General features: G+C 41.5%; 1 protein-coding gene across 2 annotated transcripts in view; it reads left to right on the top strand.

Moving 5' to 3' along the window:
* The window catches only part of PXDN (peroxidasin), a 419029-nt gene that overhangs the window by 227017 nt on the left and 169106 nt on the right, over positions 1-22906 (top strand). For both annotated transcript variants that reach the window (XM_033936817.1, XM_033936816.1), the window contains 2 exons: positions 8841-8958; positions 15001-15170. In XM_033936817.1, the coding sequence (XP_033792708.1) occupies positions 8841-8958; positions 15001-15170 (288 nt within the window). The remainder of the gene's footprint in view (positions 1-8840; positions 8959-15000; positions 15171-22906) is intronic.

The following is a 22906-nucleotide window of genomic DNA, read 5'->3' as shown; positions in this document are numbered from 1 at the left end:
TGTGATAGGTATGATCTGAATCTCAGGTTTACTACTATTGCTTGCGTTAATGGCATTGTACAAAAAAATTCCTTCTGTGGTTATAGAATATAGTTCATATAGGTGACTTATCAAGATATGCTAACAAATTATTTTTGATTAAGCAACTGGAACTTAATTGGGAATATTTTGGTATCTTATTTAAGTCTAATTGCCTTGGTACTTGATGATCTGTTGTTTAGGGCAGTATATTGGCAGTACCAAGCCAATATACTGCCCTAAAAAGTCTTAACACAGTAGTTCAACTTTTTGTCAAAACTAAGCTAACTCACCAGATGTTCTGTATTTACTGTTTATTTCTTAATATGAAAGCCATTTATCATCTAGTTTTATTTTCAAGCCCATAGCATTTACTCTTAGTTCTCCTTATGCAAGATTTACTACCACCATTTCTAATAGCCATACTGCCACTGTTGTTATTCTCACATTTTCCTGTCACTAGCATTGTAGCTCTCAAAAAATTTAAAAGTTAGGATAAGCCATAACTGAATATGAAAGTGAAGTCTTGAATTCTTATTTAATTTTCTATACTGTTCTCCTAGGGGAGCTCAGAATGGTTTTTACATGAATTGATTCAGGTACTCAAGCATTTTTCACCTCACCAACTTTTGACTTTTAACTTGGTCATACATTTTGTGACCTATATGTGAGTATCTACTGTACTCTTGAGTAGATAATGATGCGGGGACAAATTTGTCCCTGCAGGATCTGTCTCTGTTCCTGTCCCATCCTTGAGGGTTCTGTCCCTGTCCTATCCTGCAAGCTTTGTTTGAGGCTTGTGGAGATGAGGATGGAACTTTCAGGGATGGGGTGGGGATGGGATGGATCTTGCGGGGACGGGTTTGTCCCCGTATCATTCTCTAGAGGAAAGGGATGTTGTCAGTGGTGTGCCACAAGGTTTGGTTCTTGGGCCTGTTCTTTTTAACATTTTTACAAGCGATATTGCTGAAGGGTTGTCTGATAAGATTTACCTCTTTGAGGAGGATACCAATAGAGTAGAGTGGATAACATGAGGAAGAGCCTAGCAAACTTCAAGGAATGGTCCAAAATATGGCAGCTAAGATTTAATATCAAGAAATGCAAGGTCAAGCATTGGGACTATAAAACCCGAGGGAACAGTATAGTTTAGGGGGTGAAAAACTTTTGTGCACGAAAGAGGAGTATGTGATGATCTTAAGGTAGTCAAACAGGTTGAAAAGGTGACAGCGAAAGCTAAGATGCTTGGGTGCATAGGGAGAGGTATGGCCAGTAAGAAAAAGAGGTATTAATGCCCCTGTGTAAGACTCTGGTGAGACTGCATCTTCAAAAATATATAAACAGGATGGAGTCGGTCCAGAGGGAGGCTACTAAAATGGTTGGTGGTTTTTATCATAAGGCGTATGAGGATAGGCGAAGATCTCCGTATGTATACTTTGTAGGAAAGGTGGGAGATATGATTGATACCTTTAAATACCTACGTGGCATAAATGTCCATGAGACAAGTCTCAATTGAAAAGAAACTGGAATAAGGGGGTATACCATGTTTCCTTGAAAATAAGACAGTGTCTTAAATTCATTTGGGGCCCAAAAGAGGCACTATGTCTTATTTTCGGGTAGGGATTATTTTTTTCATGTACATGATCATTTCTCCATTCCTCTCCTTCACCCCAATTTTTCCTCTCCTTTCCCCCACATGTGAAACATTTTCCCCCCCTCTCACCCATTCCCTTCTGCCTTCCCTCTGCAGCATCTTTCTATCCCTCCTATCTCCCTGTGCAGCAGAACCCTTGCCCAGCTTCCATCCTTCCCTTCCTCCCATCCCTCGTGCAACAGAACCCTTTGCCCAGCTTCCATCCTTCCCTCCCTCAGAACCCATGAGCAACTGCCGCCACCCCGCCACTCAGCCAAACTGTTGAACCCCCGCTAACCCTCTATCCTTCCCTCCCAACCGATCCTCGCTGATCATGACCATTAATACCTTCTGGCAGAGGAGCGTCAGGTCAGCAGCACTCACTTGTTGGGGACTTCTGTGTGCTGTGTTACTGATGATGTCATCAGTACACAGAAGGCCCCACGAGAAGGCCGTAAAGCAGCCTGTGAGTGCTGCTGGCCTGATGCTCCTCTGCCGGAAGGTATTTATGGTCGTGGTCGGCAAGGATCGGTTGAGAGGGAAGGATGGAGGGGGTTCGGTGGTTCAGCTGTGCGGCGGGGGCAGCGGAAAGTGCAGCTGCCTATGACTAGGACTTATTTTTGGGGGTAGGGCTTATATTAAAACCTACCCTTAAAATCATGGTAGGGCTTATTTTCAGGGTAGGTCTTATTGTCTGTGAAACACAGTAGGAAGAATGTGAATGGGGATAGATTCAGAAGTAATCTTAGAAATTGCCTTTTCATGGAGAGGCTATTGAATGCTTGGAATGGCCTCCCAGTGTTGGAGACAAAGTACGTCTGAATTCAAGAAAGCTTGGAATAAGTATGTTGGATCTCTAATGGAGAATACAATTCAAACTCCTCTTACTGACCTACATATGCAAATCATTATTTTTATTCACTTACCTCCCCCTATGTCCCCCCCCCCCCTCATGAGCTCCACTCAGCCAGCAGGTCTCTCCTATCTGTGCCCTTCTTCTCCATTGTCAATTCCAGACTCTGTTCCTTCTGTCTTTCTGCGCCATATGCCTGGAATAAACTCTCCAAGTCCCTACGGTGGGCTCAGTCTCTGCAATGTTCAAGTCCAAGTTAAAAGCCCACCTCTTTGAGACTGCTTTCAACTTCTATCTCCTCTTATCTTGGGTTCTGCATCCCTAACCCTATATGTTATATCTGTCATCTCCTTCATCAACCCGCAGGGCATTGCCTTTTCCAAATTCATCAGACAATTGGGGAAGCTTTTTCCATCAAGATGGAGTCAGAGACTGAGCCTAGGGTAGAGCTCTTAGTTACTCTTGATTTTGACCAAGTTCCACAAGAGTGTCTTAAGCTTCTGTAGGAAGCAATGTTTAAAAACTGGGAGGCTCCCCTATTGGTACCTGTAGCCCCTCGTGAGTTGGACTCCATGAACAGAGTTTAGTCATACACAGGTTTTGATAAACTACAACTTTGACATCAGTCTCTCCTGGTGGAATCTGCATTAAAGAAAATCAGTAGTACAAGGACATATGCCAGCATGCCCCCAGGAAGAGAAGGGGGGACTCTAAACAAGTTTGGCCTCCCTTTTCCAAAATTCTATGCTAACTAGCACAATTCTGAGCTATACTTTGTATATGACATTTTATATGAAGCAGCTAGCTCAGCAATTGTCCCATTATGACCAGTATATTCCACTTGACATTGAACTGCCACCAATATATTGCTCATAATTTGCTTGAGACTAGAAAATAGGGGGAAAGAGAAAGAGATTGGGACTTGTATACCACATTTTTGTAGTTTTACAACCACACTCAAAGCGGTTTACATGCGGGTACTTCAAACATTTTTCCCTATCTGTCCCAGTAGGCTCACAGTCTGACTAATGTACCCGGAGCAGTGGAGGATTAAGTGACTTGCCCAGGGTCACAAGGACCAGCATGGAGTTTGAACCCACAACTTTTGGGTGCTGAGGCTGTAGCTCCAACTACTACACCACATAATCCTCCTGTGGGTGCCAGATCTGTTTTCAATGGTTTTGATGTTACTTCCAGAGTATCTGCTCTATCAATTGCTATGAGGAGGCAGACTTATCTTTGAGTATCTGATCTACAAGCTAATGTACAAGAACGTTTCGCTAACATCCCTTCCCTCAGAGATGATTTTTTTCAGAGAAATGATAGAAGAAGCCACCCAGAAAATCACCAGACATGAGCACTCCATGGCAACATTATCAGCAATCAAAATCGCCAAGTCTCAGCCAACTAAGTGCTTCTATCTCCCTAAATGTTCTTCTTATCCTTCTCAATGCAGATATCAGCTGCTACCTCTAGACCATCCACTCAGAGATGATCTAAACAACGAAGACCTCAAAAATCTCAACCACAGACACAGCAAAAGTCTCGGCAGTCTTTTTGATTGTCTGGCAGAGAGTCTAGCCATCATTCCAAAACCCCTACCTCATACCTTACCCACTGGTGGTTGCTTCATTCATTTTCATCAACCTTGGTCCATAACTACTGGGTCCAGACTAGTGGGTTCTAAGCATAATAAGATAAGGATATACTCTTCATCTCCAGCAAACACTTCCAAATACGTCTCCAGAAGAGTCTGTTTTCAGTTCCCATCAGACCATGCTCCTTCATCAAGAACTCTCAGCCCTCCTCCAGCTCAATACCATCAAGCAAATTCCTTTCCAGGACAGGGGCTGAGGGTTCTAATCCCAACTGTTTCCTTATTCCAAAGAAGACTGGAGGTCTCTTCCTAATTCTGGATCTCTGTGCTCTCAACAAATGCCTAATGAAGAAAAAGTTTGCATGGTGTCTCTGGGAACCTTACTACCACTCTTGGAGAAGAACTACTGATTTTGCTCTCTGGGTCTCAAAGAAGTTTATATTCATGTTCCCAACCACCCATACCACAGGAAATACCTCCGTTTCCAAATTGGAAGACAACACTTCCATTATAAGGTGCTTCCATTTGGTCTAGCGTCAACACCCAGGGTGTTCATGAAATGTTTAGTAGCAGTGGCAACGGTATTCCATTGTTGTGGCTTCCATGTGTTCCCTTATCTATACAACTGGTTGATCAAGGCTGCATCACCACAATCAGCTCTTCTAGCCAGCTTCTCAACAGTACGTCTCCTGGAGCTCTTGGAATTTGCAATTAACTACCAAAAAAATTCCATCTTCAGCCCACTCAGAATTTGGAGTTCATTGGGACAGTTCTCGACACAACTCAGGCCCATGCATATCTCCCACAACAGAGACTACACATTGACCAACATCTACCACAAGGTCTCCTCTCTTTAGACCATCACTGCACATTAAATGATGCACCTTTTGGGCCACATAGCATCAACTGTTTATATAACTTCTTTTGCCTGTCTACATCTCAGAGAACCTCAGTGAACACTTGATCCAATAGTATCAAGCCACCAACACTTTGTCTTGCCATCTTCAAGTAACATTGCAACTTTGCCAATCTCTCCAGAGGTGGCTGTTACCAACAAATCTGTCCAGAGACGTCTTTTTCCACATTCCGTCAATATCAAAAAGTAATAATAATGGATGCTTCTGTGCTCGGATGGGGAGCTCACCTCAATGGCCTCCATACTCAATGGCCAGCTGGAAGCCTCTCAGAAAATATCTCCATATCAATCTCCTTGAGCTCAAAGCAATTCACAATGCTTTCCTCACATACCTGGATCACCTCCTCAACCAAGTTGTGCTCATTCAAACAGACAATCAAGTATCCATGTATTATTACTTCAACAAACAAGGAGGAACAGGGTCTCACCCTCTGCGCCAGGAAGCAATAAAAATCTGTTCTTGGACAATTCTGCACAACATTTTTCTATGGGCAGTCTATCTAACAGGATAAAAGAATATTTTAGCAGATAGGTTGAGCAGACTCCTACAACCTCACAAGTGATCACTCGGCTCAACTGTCCTTCATCAAATATTTGCCGATTGGAGAACTCTTCACTTCTCCTCACAATCACAAACTTCCACACTTCTGTACCAGGATCAACACTCCCGATTGCTTGGAGTCAGATGCTTTTCTCCAAACTATATGCGTTCCCTCCAATACCTCTCCTTGGGAAAACTCTGTTCAAACTTCAGGCCACCATGATACTCATAGCACCTCAGTAGCCCATGGCAACTGTGGTTCTATCTTCTTCAACTCAGTGTCCATGAGCCCATCATACTTCAAATCTTACCAACCTTGCTAATATTGACTGAAGAGTCTCTTTTTCATCACAATCTCCATTCACTAGCTCTCACAGCATGGTATCTCTCTCCAAATAAGTAGATGCTTTTACTTTTTCTTCTCCTGTGTCAGCCTTTCTTGAAGCTTCCATAAGACCTTCCACCCAGTGTTATCATTTTAAGTGGGCTCATTTCAAACTCGGATGTAAGCAACAGTCACTAAAATCAGACATATATGTCCTCTACCTTCAGTCCTGGATTATCTCTTTCATCTGTCAAATTCTGGCATTAAACAAATTCAATCAGAATTCATCTCAGTGCTGTTAGCGTTGTCACATACCTTTTGATAAGCAACCACTATCGAGCTATTTAACTTATATATAAATGATCTGGAAATTTGAACGAGTGAGGTGATTAAATTTGTAGATGACACTAAACTGTTCAAAGTTAAAACGCATGCAGATTGTGGAAAAATTACAGGCAGACCTTAGGAAATTGGAAGTCTGGCAGATGAAATTTAATGTGGACAAATGCAACGTGATACACATTGGGAAGAATAATCCAAGTCACAGTTATTGGATGCTAGGGTCCAGTTTCGGGGTCAACGCCCAAGAAAAAGATCTGGGTGTCATAGTATACAATATGATAAAACCTTTCGCCCAATGTGCGGTGGTGGCCAAAAAAGCAAAAAGGATACTAGGAATTATTTAAAAAGGGATGGCTTACAAGACTAAGAATGTTATAATGCTCCTGTATCGCTCTGTGGTGCAACCTCATCTGGAGTATTGCATTCAATTCTGGTCTCCTTATCTCAAGAAAGATATAGTGGCACTAGAAAGGTTCAAAGAAGAGCGACCAAGATGATAAAGGGGATTGAACTCCTCTCGTATGAGGAAAGACTAAAAAGGTTAGCGCTTTTCAGATTGGAAAAGAGACGGCTGAGGGGAGATATGATTGAAGTCTACAAAATCCTGAGTGGAGTAGAACGGGTACAAGTGGATCGATTTTTCACTCTGTCAAAAATTACAAAGACTAGGGGACACTCGATGAAGTTAATAAAACCAATAAGAGGAATTTTTTTTTCACTCAGAGAATAGTTAAGCTCTGGAACGCATTGCCAGAGTTTGTGGTAAGAGTGGATAGCGTAGCTGGTTTTAAGAAAGGTTTGGACATTTTCCTCTGTTATTGTGAAAGACATGGGGGAAGCCACTGCTTGCCCTGGATCGGTAGCATGTAATGTTGCTACTCCTTGGTTTTGGCTAGGTACTAGGGACCTGGATTGGCCACTGTGAGAACAAGCTACTGGGCTTGATGGACCATTGGTCTGACCCAGTAAGGCTATTCTTATGTTCCAGATTCATGAAAGGTCTTCTACGTACTAAACCTCCAATTAAGCCTCCTCTAGTTGCTTGGGATCTTAATGCCATACTTTCAGCTTTAATGAAGTCTCCTTTTGAACCATTAGTGTCTTCATCTCTCAAATACTACACTTAGAAGGTAACATTTTTAGTCTCCGTCTTGTTTGCACGTTGTGTCAGTGAACTTCAAGCACTAGTCTCAGATCCTTCATTCACAACGTTCTACTATGACAGAGTAGTTCTTCAAACTCATCCTAAGTTCCTTCTAAAGGTTGTCTCAGTATTTCAACTGAACCAGGCCATAATTCTCCCCTTCTCTTTTTCTAAAACTACATTCTCACCCTGAGGAAGCAGCACTTCACACATTGGACTGTAAGCGTGCACGTGCTTATTACTTACAAAGAACAAAACACCACAGAAGTTCCACTCAGCTGTTCCACCCAGCAGTTCCACTCAGCTGTTCATTTGACCTTAACAGAATGTGAGTTCTGTCACTAAGAGAACCATTTCTACATGTCTGGTGGACTGTATTTCTTTCTGCTATGCTTGGGCTGGGCTGCCGCTTGAAGATTATATCACTGCACATAAAGTGAGAGCAATAGCAACATCAATAACTCATTTACATTCTACTTCCATTGAAGACATCTGTAAAGCAGCTTGGTCCTCAGTTCATACTTTTACATCCCGCTACTGTCTGAAGAATCTTTTCCAGGTGGGATAGTAGGTTCGGACAAGCAGTTCTACAAAACTTATTTTCCATTGGATAACCTAACTCCCTCCATCCCACTTACTTTAGCTAGGGAATCCCACATGTGAGAATATGCTGCCTGCTTGTCCTAGGATAAACCTGTAAAAGGTTTTATCCGAGGACAGCGGGTAGATATTTTCACAACCCTCCCATCTCCCCTAATTGGCTTCTTAGCTTTTTTTTTTTTTTACTGAATTGATGGTCTTGTGAACTCACATTGGACAGGAAAGCACTAGCGCAGGCACGGTGTGGGCTCTCTCGAGACTTCAAAGTATTTTTAAAGTGAGAGTACATTTTTTATACTGTCCATACTGGGCTGTGTGGATGATGCCACCCACATGTGAGAATATCTGCCTACTGTCCCTAGATAACACCTGTTACAGGTAAGTGTAACAATGTATGTTTTATAACATATGCAAGTATACATGTGGTGTACACAAATACATTTACATCTGTCTCAGAGCAGGTATGTTTGCTTCAGCATTTTCTCATGGAGCTGGAAGCCTTTTATAAAGGCACCTTAATCACATATGTTGCCTTTTTACAATAAGTGCCTTTTTGGACTTCTCGCATAGATGTCTTGTTATAAAATCAGGCCCTAAATTATTGTTTTACTTGAACGAGATGTAGGGAAGCAGCAGGGTTTTGATGCTCTTTGAAGGCAAGCACAACTTCATGAAGTTGTGCTTGCCTTCAAAGAGCATCAAAACCCTCTGTGGTTCTTCCAGATTTCAGTGTTCCAGTGTTTTGTTTTATATGAAGTCATTGAATGAACTCTTAAGACTGAAAAAAGGGCACATAAAGAACATATTGATTTGGAATGTAATTAAACATTTTCTTGTAACCTTGAAAAATTGTTTTTCTTGGTCTTGTTAATAGAGAGGCCAAGGATTACATCAGAGCCTCAGGATGTGGATGTTACTTCAGGGAATACAGTGTATTTCACTTGCAGAGCTGAAGGCAATCCCAAGCCAGAAATAATTTGGCTTCGAAACAAGTAAGTAAAGATTAAAACTGGTACATTATTGGCCCTTGGTATGTATTTCAGTCATGGTTGTAACATAGCAAAAATGTCTGTTCAGGGAAAGCACAAAATTAGCCATCTGGATTGATGGTTTTTGAAGAAAGAGGGTCCATATGTATTACAATGTGCATGAAATAAATCTTTGCTAGCATTGCAAGTATAACATTTGATCTTGTGTGCCTAAAAGTTAACTCTTCTACAAAGTTACCGCTATGTCATTGTATATAGCTCAGTCAACATTCCTTTTGTGTACAATTCTTTTTGTATACAATTGTATTCAACGTAATTTTTGAAATTACATTTTATTTTAAGGAAGGGGAAAGGGGATGAGATTTGATCTTTAGCCTTTCTGAGGTTACTTTCAAAGTGGTTTACATATTATATACAAGTACATATTTTGTACCTGAGGTAATGGAGAGTAACTGTAAGTGTTTTCCCAGAGTCACAAGGGCTGCAGTTGGAATCAAATGTGGTATCCCTGGTTCTCAGCCCACTGTACTAACCATTAAGCTACTTCTCCACTCCAATTTTACAATTGTCTATCTATTTGCAAGGTCTATAATCTCTCAAAAATAATTCTAGTAAGTATTGTTTAAAATCATCTGGTGAAATTTACTACCTGTGCATCCTCTTTTAGTAGTTTCACTTTAATGCAAATGAATTGTGTCCAAAAATATTCTAAATATATGAAGATGAAAATACAAACATTTTACCAATGAGGTAGAAAATGATGGTAGATAAAGATCATTCCAATTCAACTGGAGCAGAGATCTTGAAGTAATGGGTAGTCACCCCAAAACCGCAAGTTTCCTTGCAGAAGCTGGTAATCATCTTCTTGCATGGCTCCACCTCTACTCCCAGAGGGATGTGCAGCAACCCATCAGTTGCCTTTTGATCTGCTCTGAAACTGAACACAATACTCCAAGTGGGGCCTTACCAATGACCTGTACAGGGGCATCAACACCTTCTTCCTTCTACTGGCTACACCTCTCTTTATACAGCCCAGCATCCTTCTGGCAGCAGCCACTGCCTTGTCACACTGTTTTTTTGCCTTTAGATCTTCAGACACTATCACCCCAAGGTCCCTCTCCCCATCTGTTCATATCAGCTTCTCTCCTCCCAGCATATATGGTTCCTTCCGATTATTAATCCCCAAATGCATTACTCTGCATTTCTTTGCATTGAATTTTAGATGCCAGACATTAGACCATTCCTCTAACTTTTGCAGATCCTTTTTCATATTTTCCACTCCCTCTTCGGTGTCTACTCTGTTACAAATCTTGGTATCATCTGCAAAAAGACACACTTTTCTTTCTAACCCTTCAGCAATGTCACTCACAAACATATTGAACAGGATTGGCCCCAGCACCGAACCCTGATGGACTCCACTATTCACCTTTCCTTCCTCTAAGCGACTTCCATTAACCACCACCCTCTGGCGTCTGTCAGACAGCCAGTTTCTAATTCAGTTCACCACTTTGGGTCCTAACTTCAGCCCTTCAAGTTTGTTCAACAGCCTCCTATGAGGAATTGTATCAAAGGCTTTGCTGAAATCTAAGTAAATTACATCTAGCAAATGTCCTCGATCCAGCTCTCTGGTAACCCAATCAAAAAATTCAATCAAGTTTGTTTGACACGATTTACCTTTTGTAAAGCCATGTTGCCTCGGATACTGTAACCCATTAGATTCAAGGAAGTACACTATCCTTTCTTTCAGCAGCACTTCCATTATTTTTCCAACACCTGAAATGAGGCTCATCGGCCTGTAGTTTCCTGCTTCATCCCTATGACCACTTTTATGAATAGGGACCACATCCGCTCTCCTCCAATCCCCAGGAATCACTCCCGTCTCCAGAGATTTGTTGAACAAGTCTTTAATAGGACTGCCAGAACCTCTCTGAGCTCCCTTAGTATCCTGGGATGGATCCCGTCTGGTCCCATTACTTTGTCCACCTTCAGTTTTTCAAGTTGCTCATAAACACTCTCCTCCATGAACGGCGCAGAATCTACTCCATTTTCTCTTGTAACTTTGCCAGACAATCTTGGTCCTTCTCCAGGATTTTCTTCTGTGAACACAGAACAGAAGTATTTGTTTAGCACATTTGCTTTTTCCTCATCACTCTCCACATATCGGTTCCCAGCATCTTTTAGTTTAGCAATTCGATTTTTTATCTTCCTCCTTTCACTAATATATCTGAAAAGATTTTTGTCTCACTTTTTTACATTTTTACCCATTTGTTCTTCCGCCTGTGCTTTCGCCAGACGTATCTCTCTCTTGACTTCTTTCAGTTTCACCCTGTAGTCCTTTCTGCACTCCTCTTCTTGGGTGTTTTTTTTAATATTTCACGAACGCCAACTCTTTCGCCTTTATTTTCTCTGCCACTAGTTTAGAGAACCATATTGGCATCCATTTTCTCTTGTTTTTATTGATTTTCTTCACATAAAGGTCCGTAGCCATTTTTATCGCTCCTTTCAGCTTAGACCACTGTCTTTCCACTTCTCTTATGTCCTCCCATTCTAACAGCTCTTTCTTCAGGTATTCTCCCATTGCATTAAAGTCTGTACGTTTGAAATCTAAGACTTTAAGTATCATGCGGACGCTTTCCACTTTAGCTGTTATATCAAACCAAACCGTTTGATGATCGCTACTTCCCAGGTGAGCACCCACTCGAACATTAGAGATACTCTCTCCATTTGTGAGGACCAGATCCAATATTGCTTTTTCCCATGTGGGTTCCGTCACCATTTGTCTGAGCAGAGCCTCTTGAAAGGCATCCACAATCTCCCTACTTCTTTCCGATTCCGCAGACGGAAAATTCCAGTCAGCATCCGGCAGGTTGAAATCTCCCAACAGCAGAACTTCCTCTTTCCTTCAAAACTTTTGGATATCCACAATCAGATCCTTATCAATTTGCTGCGATTGAGTCGGAGGTCTGTAGACTACACCCACGTAGATAGAAGTTCCATCTTTGCTTTTCAGAGCGATCCATATCGCTTCTTCCTCTCCCCAGGTCCCTTGCATTTCGGTCGCTTGGATATTGATCTTTACATAGAGAGCTACTCCTCCCCCTTTTTGACCATCTCTGTCCTTCCTAAAAAGATTATATCCCGGTATGTTTGCATCCCATCCATGTGATTCACTGAACCATGTCTCTGTGATAGCAACAATATCTAGATCTGCCTCTAACATCAGGGCTTGCAGATCATGAACTTTGTTGCTTAGACTGTGAGCATTTGTGGTCACTGCTTTCCAGCTATTTTTCAGCAGTAATCTCCTTTTTCATATGGATTTTTGTTTCATTTCACTTTCCGTTGCAATACTAAGAAATGAGTTGCTGATATTGTTTATGTTGCAATCTTTACTACTATCACATCTTTTCTTTTGCCTGGAGTGGTCCCTATAATTGTCCTTCATACATACATCACTCCCACCTTCTAGTTTAAATGCCTAGAAACATATTGTCTAAATTTCTCTGCAAGGTTTCTTTTTCCTGCTGTAGTAATATGTAGCCCATCAGTGCAATATAGCTTCTTGTCCTTCCATGTATTTCCCCATCCTCCTATGTACCTGAAGCCATCTTGATGACACCAGGCTTTGAGCCATCTATTAAAGTCCTCTGTGTTTTTCACTCTTTGCTCTCCCTTTCATATGCAGGAAGTATTTCAGAAAAAGCTAAAGTCTTTACATAAGGTTTCAAGCCCTCACCAAGCTCTCGAAAAGCTTTCTGTGCTGCAAGTGTGGAGTTGTTAGCCAGATCATTTGTTCCCAGATGGATAACAACATCAGTGTTAAAATTCTTAGTTTCTTCCTTAATTATAGTCTGTATTTGCCTGGAATTCCTGGTAGCTGAGGATCCTGGAAGACATTTCACTATTTTGGTCTCCTCGCCTTGTGTTCCAAGGTTAATGCCTCTGATGATGGAATCCCCCAACAGTAATAATTTTCTGTTTTTGGCTTTTTTATTTGTGCTCAGAATGGTTTACTTGAATTTATTCAGGTACTCAATCATTTTTCCCTGTTTATCCTGATGGACTCACAAGCTATCCTAATGTACCTGGGGAAATGGGGGGGGGGATGGTGCTGAGGCTATAGCTTTAACCACTGCGCCATACTCTCCCCTATTCAACATGCTATTTTAGATTCTATAATTTGTATTTTATATTTCTTATCTTTTTGTTACTTTTTATTCTTTAATTTTTTTAGAGCTGCATTTTGCTTAAAATTTGTAATCATGATTAATTGTTCATACAAAGGTATGATATTTATTTATGTTTCCCGTTGCAGCTCCTTGTGTCTCTGGGAAATCTGCAGCTCCTTGTGCCCAGTCGCAAGGAGCTTGTGGGGGGAGAGGATAAAGAAATAACATACCTTTAATTGTACGATTAATTGTGATTATAAATCTTAACCAAAATGTAGCTTTAATGTAAATGTCTCTATCATATCTCCCTTTTCTCATCTTTCTTACAAAGTATGCATATTGAGATTTAAAATCTGTTCTTTTACGCTTTATGATAAAGACCACTAATCATTTTAGTAGCCATCTTCTGGACTGACTCCATCCCATTCATATATTTAAAGTGCAGTCTTTAGAATTAGTATTTCAAATGGGGTTTCACTAGAGGCTTATATAGAATTGCTATTGTCCTTTTTTCTGGCTATATCTCTCCCTATACACCTAAGTATCCTTCTGGTTTTTGCTGTCATCTTTTCTACCTGTTTTATCACCTTAAAAATGCCAGATAAAATCACCCAGGTCTTGCTTTTTGTTTATTCATTATACCATGTTTGTCCTTTATATTTTTGCAGCCCAAATGCTTGACTCTGTATTTTTTTTTTTTTTTTGCATGGAATCTTAGCTGCCAAATTCTAGACCATTTTCCAAGTTTACTGGATACCTCCTCCAAGGTTACCAATGACTTCCAGGATGAATATTCTATTGCAGATTTTGGTGTCTTTCACAAAGGGGTAAATCTTACCCAACAACAGTGTTAAAAAAATCAGACCAAAGGCTGATCCCTACAGCACACCTGTATATCCTCAGCGTGCACTCCATTAACTACTATCCTTTGTTGCTTCCCACCTAACCTAATTTAAGGCCTATATCAAGAATACTCAGTTTAATTATAAATCATATATGGAGAATTATGTCAAAGGCTCAAGTGAAAACTAAGGATACCACATGTAGTTAGATTTGTCTGACAATACCTATCTAGTTAAAACCATGCTGCTTCATATCCTGCACTCCATTGTACTCCATAAACCATACTATACTCTGTTTTAACAGCATTTCCATAAATTTAATCACCACAGAAGTCAGACTCATCAGCCTGCAGTTCCCAACTTTCTGCATGGCTCTGCTTTTTTATGGAGAAGCAACCACATCTGCCCTTCTCCAGTCCTCTAGGACCACTCCTATCTTTAAAGAAACATTGAAAAGATCAGAGAGTGGAGCCACCAGGAAAATCCCTAAGTTCTGCAATATCCTCAGACATCTCCAATCCAGCCTCATTGTGTTTGCTTTTAGTTTAACTAGCTCCTCAAACGCTCTTCTGAAAATCACCCATGGTCTTTCCTCGCTGCTGTTCCTATAGGTTTACTTTCTGGAGTGCTGCCACTAGCTCTTCATCTGTGAACATAGAACAGAAATATTTATTAAGCGATTGTTCTTTTTCCCCATTAGCTACTACATATTCCTTCACCTTTGAGTCTCACAATGCCATTTTTGCACTTCCTTCTTTCATTAACATACCATTATAAAGTCTTCTCCCAACATTTTGCTGTATCGGCTATTATTTCTTCACTGCATCTTTGCTTTTCTAACTGATTTTCCAGATACAAGTATTGTTGCAGATATCTACCTTTCTGACAAAAGATTAGTATTGCAATTAAAATTTCCTTGCATAAGGATATTTCTTTTTCAGAATGCACTATATCCACCACTTTCACTAGTACAAGAAAAATGTTTCTTTAGTAATTGCTAAAACCGTTTCCTAATTCTGTTTGTTCCTTTATAGCAATGAACTAAGCATGAAAGATGATTCTCGCTTAAATTTATTGGATGACGGTACACTCATGATTCAGAATACACAAGAAACTGACCAGGGTGTTTATCAGTGCATGGCAAAAAATATAGCGGGTGAAGTAAAAACTCACGAAGTTACGCTCAGATATTTTGGATCACCAGGTAATCATATTACAGGCTTTTCATAGAACATCATACAGGTTACTGATCATTTTTGTCTTTCAGAAATAAACCAATGTGAAGCTTTCTGTATTTAGCTGTTATAAGTTTGGTAATTAGGAAGCTGCCTAGGAAAATACCTAATTCAGTAGCGAATACATAGGATTCTGTACAGTAGCAGTTGCTATCCACTAGTCACAAATTTGCAGAAGGTTGTCACTTTAAAATTCTGAACTCCTCCCCTTCTGCAGTTTTTCCTCTGTAAGTGAACTCAGAAGGGGTGTTCTGATCTTTCTGCTTTGCTTTTATTATTTTGGGTATTTTTGCCATCAGTTTTCAAATTTTGTGCATGACCTTGATGCTCAGAGGTCCCTTTCTTAGGCTTACTCTACCACGGAATGGATGCAGTCCCACACGGGTAGACTGCTGCTCCCAGTCCAATCTCGCTAAGTATCTGTGGAGTTAGCCTGCTTTGAGTCCATACAGGAGCTCGGGGTCCCTTCCCCTGGGAGCTTGCTCACCTTCTGATTTATCAGAGGCTTGAATGCAGGCTGTGTTACTCTTGTGTAGCAACCCTCTGGGTCAAAAACCAACAAAAAAACAGCTGAGGTCCAAAGTATTGTTGGTGTGCAATTTTATTCATCAAATCACAAAGTCTTGTGCAATGGCTTGACACATACGTGTTTCAGCCTCTGCGGCCTGCTTCAGGAGCCTACAATGTACATAAGCGTATTTAATGAAAATATGTATAAAAGCACACATAAACATGTAATGTAATAAAAATGGCATGGGTTAAAACAATAAAGATTATATTACATTAGTGATTTCTATTCCATCAATACCTTGCAGTTCAAGGCGGATTACAAAAGAAGTTATCTGGCTATTCCCAGAGGAATTGAAGAGTAGAGCAAGTTGCTTCAGAGAATTGGGATGAGTCTTGCGGTGTTAGTTTGTCTTCAAGGATGTCTTGAATAGGATGGTTTTTATTTCTTTTCTAAACGATTTGTAGTCTGGAATCATTATCAGTAAATTGGAGAGTTGGTAGTCTAGTTTTGCTGCTTGAGTGGCTAAGAAGGTATGATAAAAATGACCAATTAAGTCTATGCTCTTAACATGCATGCATAGCACAACATAGAGAATGACACGGTGGCGGTTTACCCGCGGCTACCACGTTTAGCTGCGGGTAACCCGCCAAAAATGGGGAATGAAAATTAGCAGCCTCTGCGGGGACGGGGACAAGGCCATCACCGCCCCGTGGAGCGGTGAATAGTCTTGTCACCGCAGTGAGGCATAAAGGATCGTGCGGTCCCCGAAGCCCCCACCCGCCCACCCGCACGCCGGCTCGATCGTTTAACCAGCTTCCTCTCTCCACCTAACCTTAGTTTGCCGGCTTTCTTTTTCGGCGACTGGAACGCTTTCAAAAGAGCCGCGCATGCGCGGCTGCTCAGTATTCAATCTTCTGCTCTGAACCAACCGGAAACAGGAAGTTGCAGCAGAGCAGAAGATTGAACTTTGAGCAGCCACGCGTGCGCGGCTCTTTGAAAGCGTGCCGGTCGCTGAAAAAGAAAGCCGGCAAACTAAGGAGAGCTGGAGAGAGGAAGCTGGTTAAACGATCGAGCCGGCGTGCGGGTGGGGGCTGCGGAGACCGCGTGTTCCGGCTCACACAAGGAAGGAGGGGGTGAAAGGGAAAAGTTTCTCTTCCTTGGAAATGTGGAAGGCAGAGTGGGGAGAAGACGCTGGAAGGGAAGAAGAAGACAGATGCCAGACTATGGGGGAGCGGAGGGAAGAAGATGGGTGCTAGACCAATTGTGGGAGGGGGTGAAGGGAGAGGCACAGCAACAGCAAATGGAAGACGCAGAGAGAAGACACACAGTGGATGGAAGGAATTGAATGAGAAGATGTGGAAAGCAGAAACCAGAAAACAAAGGTAGAAAAAAAATTCTATTTATTTATTTATTTTTTGCTTTAGGATAAAGTAGTATATTAGTTGTGTTGATAAAAATTTATAAACAAAGCCCTGCCAGCTGAACATCTCTTTCTCTAGTTCAGCAGCAGGAACTTTGATTTATAAGAAAGGAATAAGCTAAATATTACAGTACTAAGGCTTATATGGATGCTGCGGGGACGGTGACGGGGCGGTGAATGGGATGGCAGTGGCGGTGACGGGGCGGTGAAAGGGATGGCGGTGACGGTGATGGGGCGGTAAAGGGAACGGCGGTGACGGGGCGGTGCAGAGGATGGTGGGCCGGGGACGGTGCAGTGACGGGGACAGATTTTTTCCCCGTGTCATTCTCTAGCACAACGCATATTAAAGGAACAGAGTTTAAAAATATATACAAATGACTTTTCCACAATCAGCAAACATACAAAAATTTGAAAGTTAGGATAAGTACTGTGAAAGGATTTTTTGCATGATGAAGGTGATCATAAAGCAAAACACTTTGAAAAAGAAGAAGAAAATAGCATCACATGTATCATATTTAACAACAAACAACATAAAAGATAGACAACTAATACCAACATAAATCAATTTATGAAAAAATTAAGAAACAATGAATATTGAAAAAAAATGCTACGATTAGGCACTGAAATACTTAAGTAATAAAAACACCAAAATATATAACCTATGAGAAGTCTGTGTGTCAACAGGCCTATCAATGTAATTGAATAATTGGTCTCAAATTGGCCATAAGAACAGTAAAAAGATCATTATGCAGAAACATGGCGAGGATTTAACAGTGTGTCTGTACAAGCACTCAGAGAATAGTTAAGCTCTGGAATGCGTTGTCAGAGGATGTGGTAAGAGCAGATAGTGTAGCTGGTTTTAAGAAAGGTTTGGACAAGTTCCTGGAGGAAAAGTTCATAGTCTCTTATTGAGATTGACATGGGGGAAACCACTGCTTGCCCTGGATAGGTAGCTTGGAATATTGCTACTCCTTGGGTTTTGGCTAAGTACTAGTAACCTGGATTGACCACCATGAGAACGGGCTACTGGGCTTGATGGTCCATTGCTCTGACCCAGTAAGGCTAGTCTTATGTTCCTATGACTAGTGGGCAGATGCAGAGCCTTGATGGGGCCTTCCCTCTGCTGCATCACTGATGATGCGGCAGAGGGAAGCCCTGGTGAGCAGGCCTTGAATAACCTCTTTAGAGTACAGCCTCTGCCCACCAGTCATTGCCATTGTTGCTGCTGCTTTAGGAGGCCTGACGGATTGTCAGCTCTCACGGTAAGGGTGGGTGTTGGTCGGGAAGTGCCGCATAGGGGGTTAGGAGACATGGAAAGCTGTTGCACAGGGGGCTGGGAGGAAGGGATGGAAAGTTGCTGAACATGGGGGAGAGAGGAAAAATTGTTGGGTATGGGGTGGAGGAGAGGAAGGAAGATATGCAAAAAAGAGGTAAAAAGTGTTGAGAGGGAGAAATCCTTCATATGGTGGAGGGGAAGGAGAAATGCATGGAGGAGAGAGGGAGAAATGTTGGAAATAGGGTAGAGGGCAGAGAGAGAAAGAAATGTTGCACATAATGGAGGGAGGAAGGGAGAGATGCTGCATGGAGGGGAATAGAAAGGTTTGACCCAGGACAGAAAGCAGGGGGAGAGAGAAAAAGAGAGAAGAGAGATTGTAGACTGTGGATATGGCAGTGGAAAAGAAGGTACAGAGATGGAAGATGAATGGTGAATATGGAGAAAGAAGAAAAAGTCAAATGGACAGGAGACCCAGGTGAGCAGAAACAGAAGACAAACAGAAACCAGAGCCTGGGACCAACATGATTTAAATAATAAAATGACCAGACAACAAAAGGTTGATAAAATAATTTTATTTCTGTTTTGTGATTACAATATGTCAGATTTGAAATGTGTGTCCTGCTAGAGCTGGTGTTAGCGAGCGTGAGCTAGGATCTAGCAGAGAGAAGAAAAATCTTTTTTGTTTATTTTGTTTACACTACAGCACAGGCATGGGGTTGGAGAGGGCAAAGGGTGGTGGGGTAGATGAAGAGGCTACAAAATAAACCCACCAGGATGTTTGAAAAAAACTCCTGATAGGGCAGAAAAAGCTAATTGAATCAAAAATCGATTCAGTAGGCTGAATCGAATCGAAAACATTTTCCCTGAATCGGGCAGCACTAGTTGAAGGACAGCCCAGAGGTAAGGGGAGGAGGAGCAAAAAGAATACAAATGAAGCTCCCTACAAGAATTCTTGCAAGAAGAGATTGACTACCCACAGGTTCAGGAAATTGAGTATATGTCTACTAGAAAGATTATCGAGGTAAGAACCTAATCTTTCCGTCAGAGTTTACCTTCATAATTTTTAATTAGTTATTTGAATCTGTACCTGTTTAGCTTTAACTTGATGCATAACTAGCCTGCTAGCCCTGTTACCCTTCTCAAAATATCTTTGATTGATCTTGTCCAAATCATATACCTCCCCAGCCCACAAATTTTGTAATTGTTGTCTTAATTTGAGTAATTTAGCCTGTGTACATTAAGTGTTGTAACCAAATATTACTTGCATTGGGTTATATTGGAGCACAGTTGTTTATCTTGTTGATTACACTGCCTTTGTAATCTGCTCATCCATTTAAATAAATGTCTCCCCTAATATATGCCTTAAAACTGTCTCAAATCATACCTAATGAAATGTCAGAGTCACTATTGCTCGAAAAATATTCTGTGAATATTCTGTAAATTTTGGGGTGGAGATCCCATTAGGCCTAGTCGATATAGGAAGGCCTTAAGAGCCACTCTATCTGATCTATAAAAGGTATTGTCCAGAGGGGAATAAAGAGTAACATTTAAATTGCAATTACAATCCACTGTCCAATTTCTAACTGTACTAAACGAGTTACCATATCTAATTAAAATCCCTTTGAGCTTTATTTGGTTCACAGACTGAGACTGTATTACAAAGGGTGCCTTGTTTATCTGCATGGATGGCAGCAAAATACCCCATGGGATCAATCAGTTTCCTTAATCTGAATTGAGCCACTTTCATTATCAGTATCCCTGCTCCTCTCACCTTTATATTTAGATGGGAAGATAATATACCCTCGGTAAAGTGGGAGGAGCAGAACAGATACTCATCCCTATGTTTTGAATGCATTTTCTGTACTAAACAATTTATAGCCTCAAGTCTCTTAATTTCTTTAACGAGACATTGTCACTTAAAGGCAATTTTAACCCTTCTAATTTAATGTGACTATCTTAACATTCACCATAATAAAACTATCCACACAAATATGGTAAAACTCAGACCCTTGGGAACCTTCCCTTCCACCTGACCCCCCCTCATCCCCCCCAAAAAATAAATGCCCAAACCATTTCATATACCCTCTCAACCATTAACCTTAACATAGAAACATAGAGTATGATGGCACAAAAGGGCCGACGGCCCAACAAGTCTGCCCACTCAAAGAACCCTCCCTCAACAGGAACCCTCCTTCTAAGCATTTCCCCGGAGCGAACCCACGTGTTTATCCCATCATTCCTTGAAGTCGAGCGCGTTACTGGCCTCAACTACCTGAAGTGGAAGACCATTCCATCGATCAACCACCCTTTCAGTGAAGAAGTATTTCCTGATGTCACCATGAAATCTCCCACCCTTGAGTTTGAGCGGATGCCCTCTTGTTGCCGTGGGACCTGTAAGGAAAAAGATATCTTCCTCCACCTCAATACGGCCCGTAAGATATTTGAATGTCTTTATCATGTCACCCCTCTCTCTGTGTTCTTCGAGAGAATATAACTGCAGCCTGCTTAGACATTCTTCATATGGGAGATCCTTAAGTCCTGAGACCATCTTAGTGGCCATTTGCTGAACTGACTCCATTCTCTTCACATCCTTTTGATAATGTGGCCTCCAAAATTGAACAGAGTACTCCAGATGAGGTCTCACCATGGACCTGTATAACGTCATTATAATTTCAGGCTTTCGGCTGATAAAACTTCTTCAAATGCAACTCAGCATTTGTCTAGCCTTGGCTGAAGCTTTCTCCACCTGATTGGCAGTTTTCATATCTTCACTAATGATTACACCCAGGTCCCGTTCTGCGATAGACGATGGATGAGTGGAGGAAGGATGATGGATGAGTGGAGGAAGGACCCTACACCATCATGAAAATAATTATTATACACTGAAGCATGATAAATAATTCACATTGGCAACTGAGTATTATGCAGAGCATGATTAAAACATATTTGAGCATAATTAGCACGCAGATTACCCCCTTGATGCAGTTATATCACTCTGTCATTCTGTCTGTATACACAATTGTCCCTTTCTTGCTATTAGGGTTCCAATGACCGTGTGCTGTTGGCTGTACAATCTCCCTCTATCTGCAGCTGTTGTTTTCCATTTCAGAGGTGATGCGCTGGAGTTCTCTTCTGTAGGCTACCATCAAAGTGATCTCATAAATGCGATAACCAAATCTCTGCTGATGACTCTATATGCTTTGCCTTACTTTGCCTTGTGCTGTGAATACCAGGCCAAATAAGAAAACCACCAATATCTGATATTCTCCTCCCTCTGCTTTGCAGCGACATCTCTTATCTCCTGTCACTTTCTCAGAGTGAGTGGGAATAAGTCTGAAGTAAAAGCTGCTTTGTTTACCTCATTGGAATAACTACAAGATGGCATTGTATCTTCCAAAACAGACAATATTTGTTTATTGTTAGTATAAAAACTTACAAAAGTACAGCAGCAAAGGCATAGCAGAAAAATGTATTGTCAGTTCAGAATATGCAATGGAGAGAAGAACTTACACCATATGCCTAGCAGGGGGCTAGCATGTCCCTACTGGCATACCCAAATGAATCTCTCTCTGGTTATACGTGTTTTTTATTCAGAGAAATTCTTCCTTTGTTCCAAAAAGTCCATCCCCAAATTCTGGTCATGTGACTCCCTATTAGTACAAAAAAAAATGTATATCTAACTATTCCTCCTCTCAGTCCACGCCTCTTTCCTCCCCCTCCCCCCCCCCAGGAGGGCCCTTGCAAAAACAGAGAATTCTTGGTGAACTTTCTTCCTCCAGCTCTGAGATCCTTATCACTTTGCAGATGCTAATTAGTGGTTTTACAATTCTGTGCATCTTCAGGATGGTGTGTCCTTGTATGCTGAAAGTTGGCAAAGGTGACCTTTCAACAATCCAGCTGCTTGGTTCCCATAACTCGGTTCAGAGACAGGGAGCAAATGTTTTGGTACCAAGTTCTCTCATCTCGCTACACCCACATCGTCCTGCAGGGATCCTTGCTCGTTATAAATGTTTTATGGCTTTCCAGGGTGCCTGGCATATGAAGTCATATAGCACTGATAACAGTTCAGCAGAACCTTGGAGAAATTATTATTATTATTATTATTAGGTTCTTATATCCCGCCATACCCAAAGAGTTCTAGGCGGTTTACATTCGTTACATTAGGATCCGGTCTGAACCCGGATTTACAAAAATTTTATCGGAATTGCAGGTAGCGCGGAAGGAGGCACAGGTTTATCATAGTTGGGTTAGAAGATAAAATGGAGGGAGTGGGAAACCAGAAGAGGGGGGGGGGAGAGGGAGGTGGGGGTGGGGGGGGTTGGAGTGTATGCGGGGAGTAAGGACTAAGGGTCTTGTTCGCGGAAGAGGTGTGTTTTGAGAAGTTTTCTGAAGTCTAGGTAGGTCGGGGCCTCTAGCATCATTTGGGCTAGCCAAGGGTTCAGCTTGGCCGCCTGGAAGGCGAAGGTTTTGTCGATGAATCTTTTGAGCTGGCATGATT

Source organism: Geotrypetes seraphini, chromosome 3, assembly GCF_902459505.1.
Source record: "Geotrypetes seraphini chromosome 3, aGeoSer1.1, whole genome shotgun sequence".
In the NCBI taxonomy this organism is placed as follows: Eukaryota; Metazoa; Chordata; class Amphibia; order Gymnophiona; family Dermophiidae; genus Geotrypetes; species Geotrypetes seraphini.
Note: the sequence above shows the minus strand (reverse complement) of the source record. Positions and strands in the feature narration are given on the sequence as shown.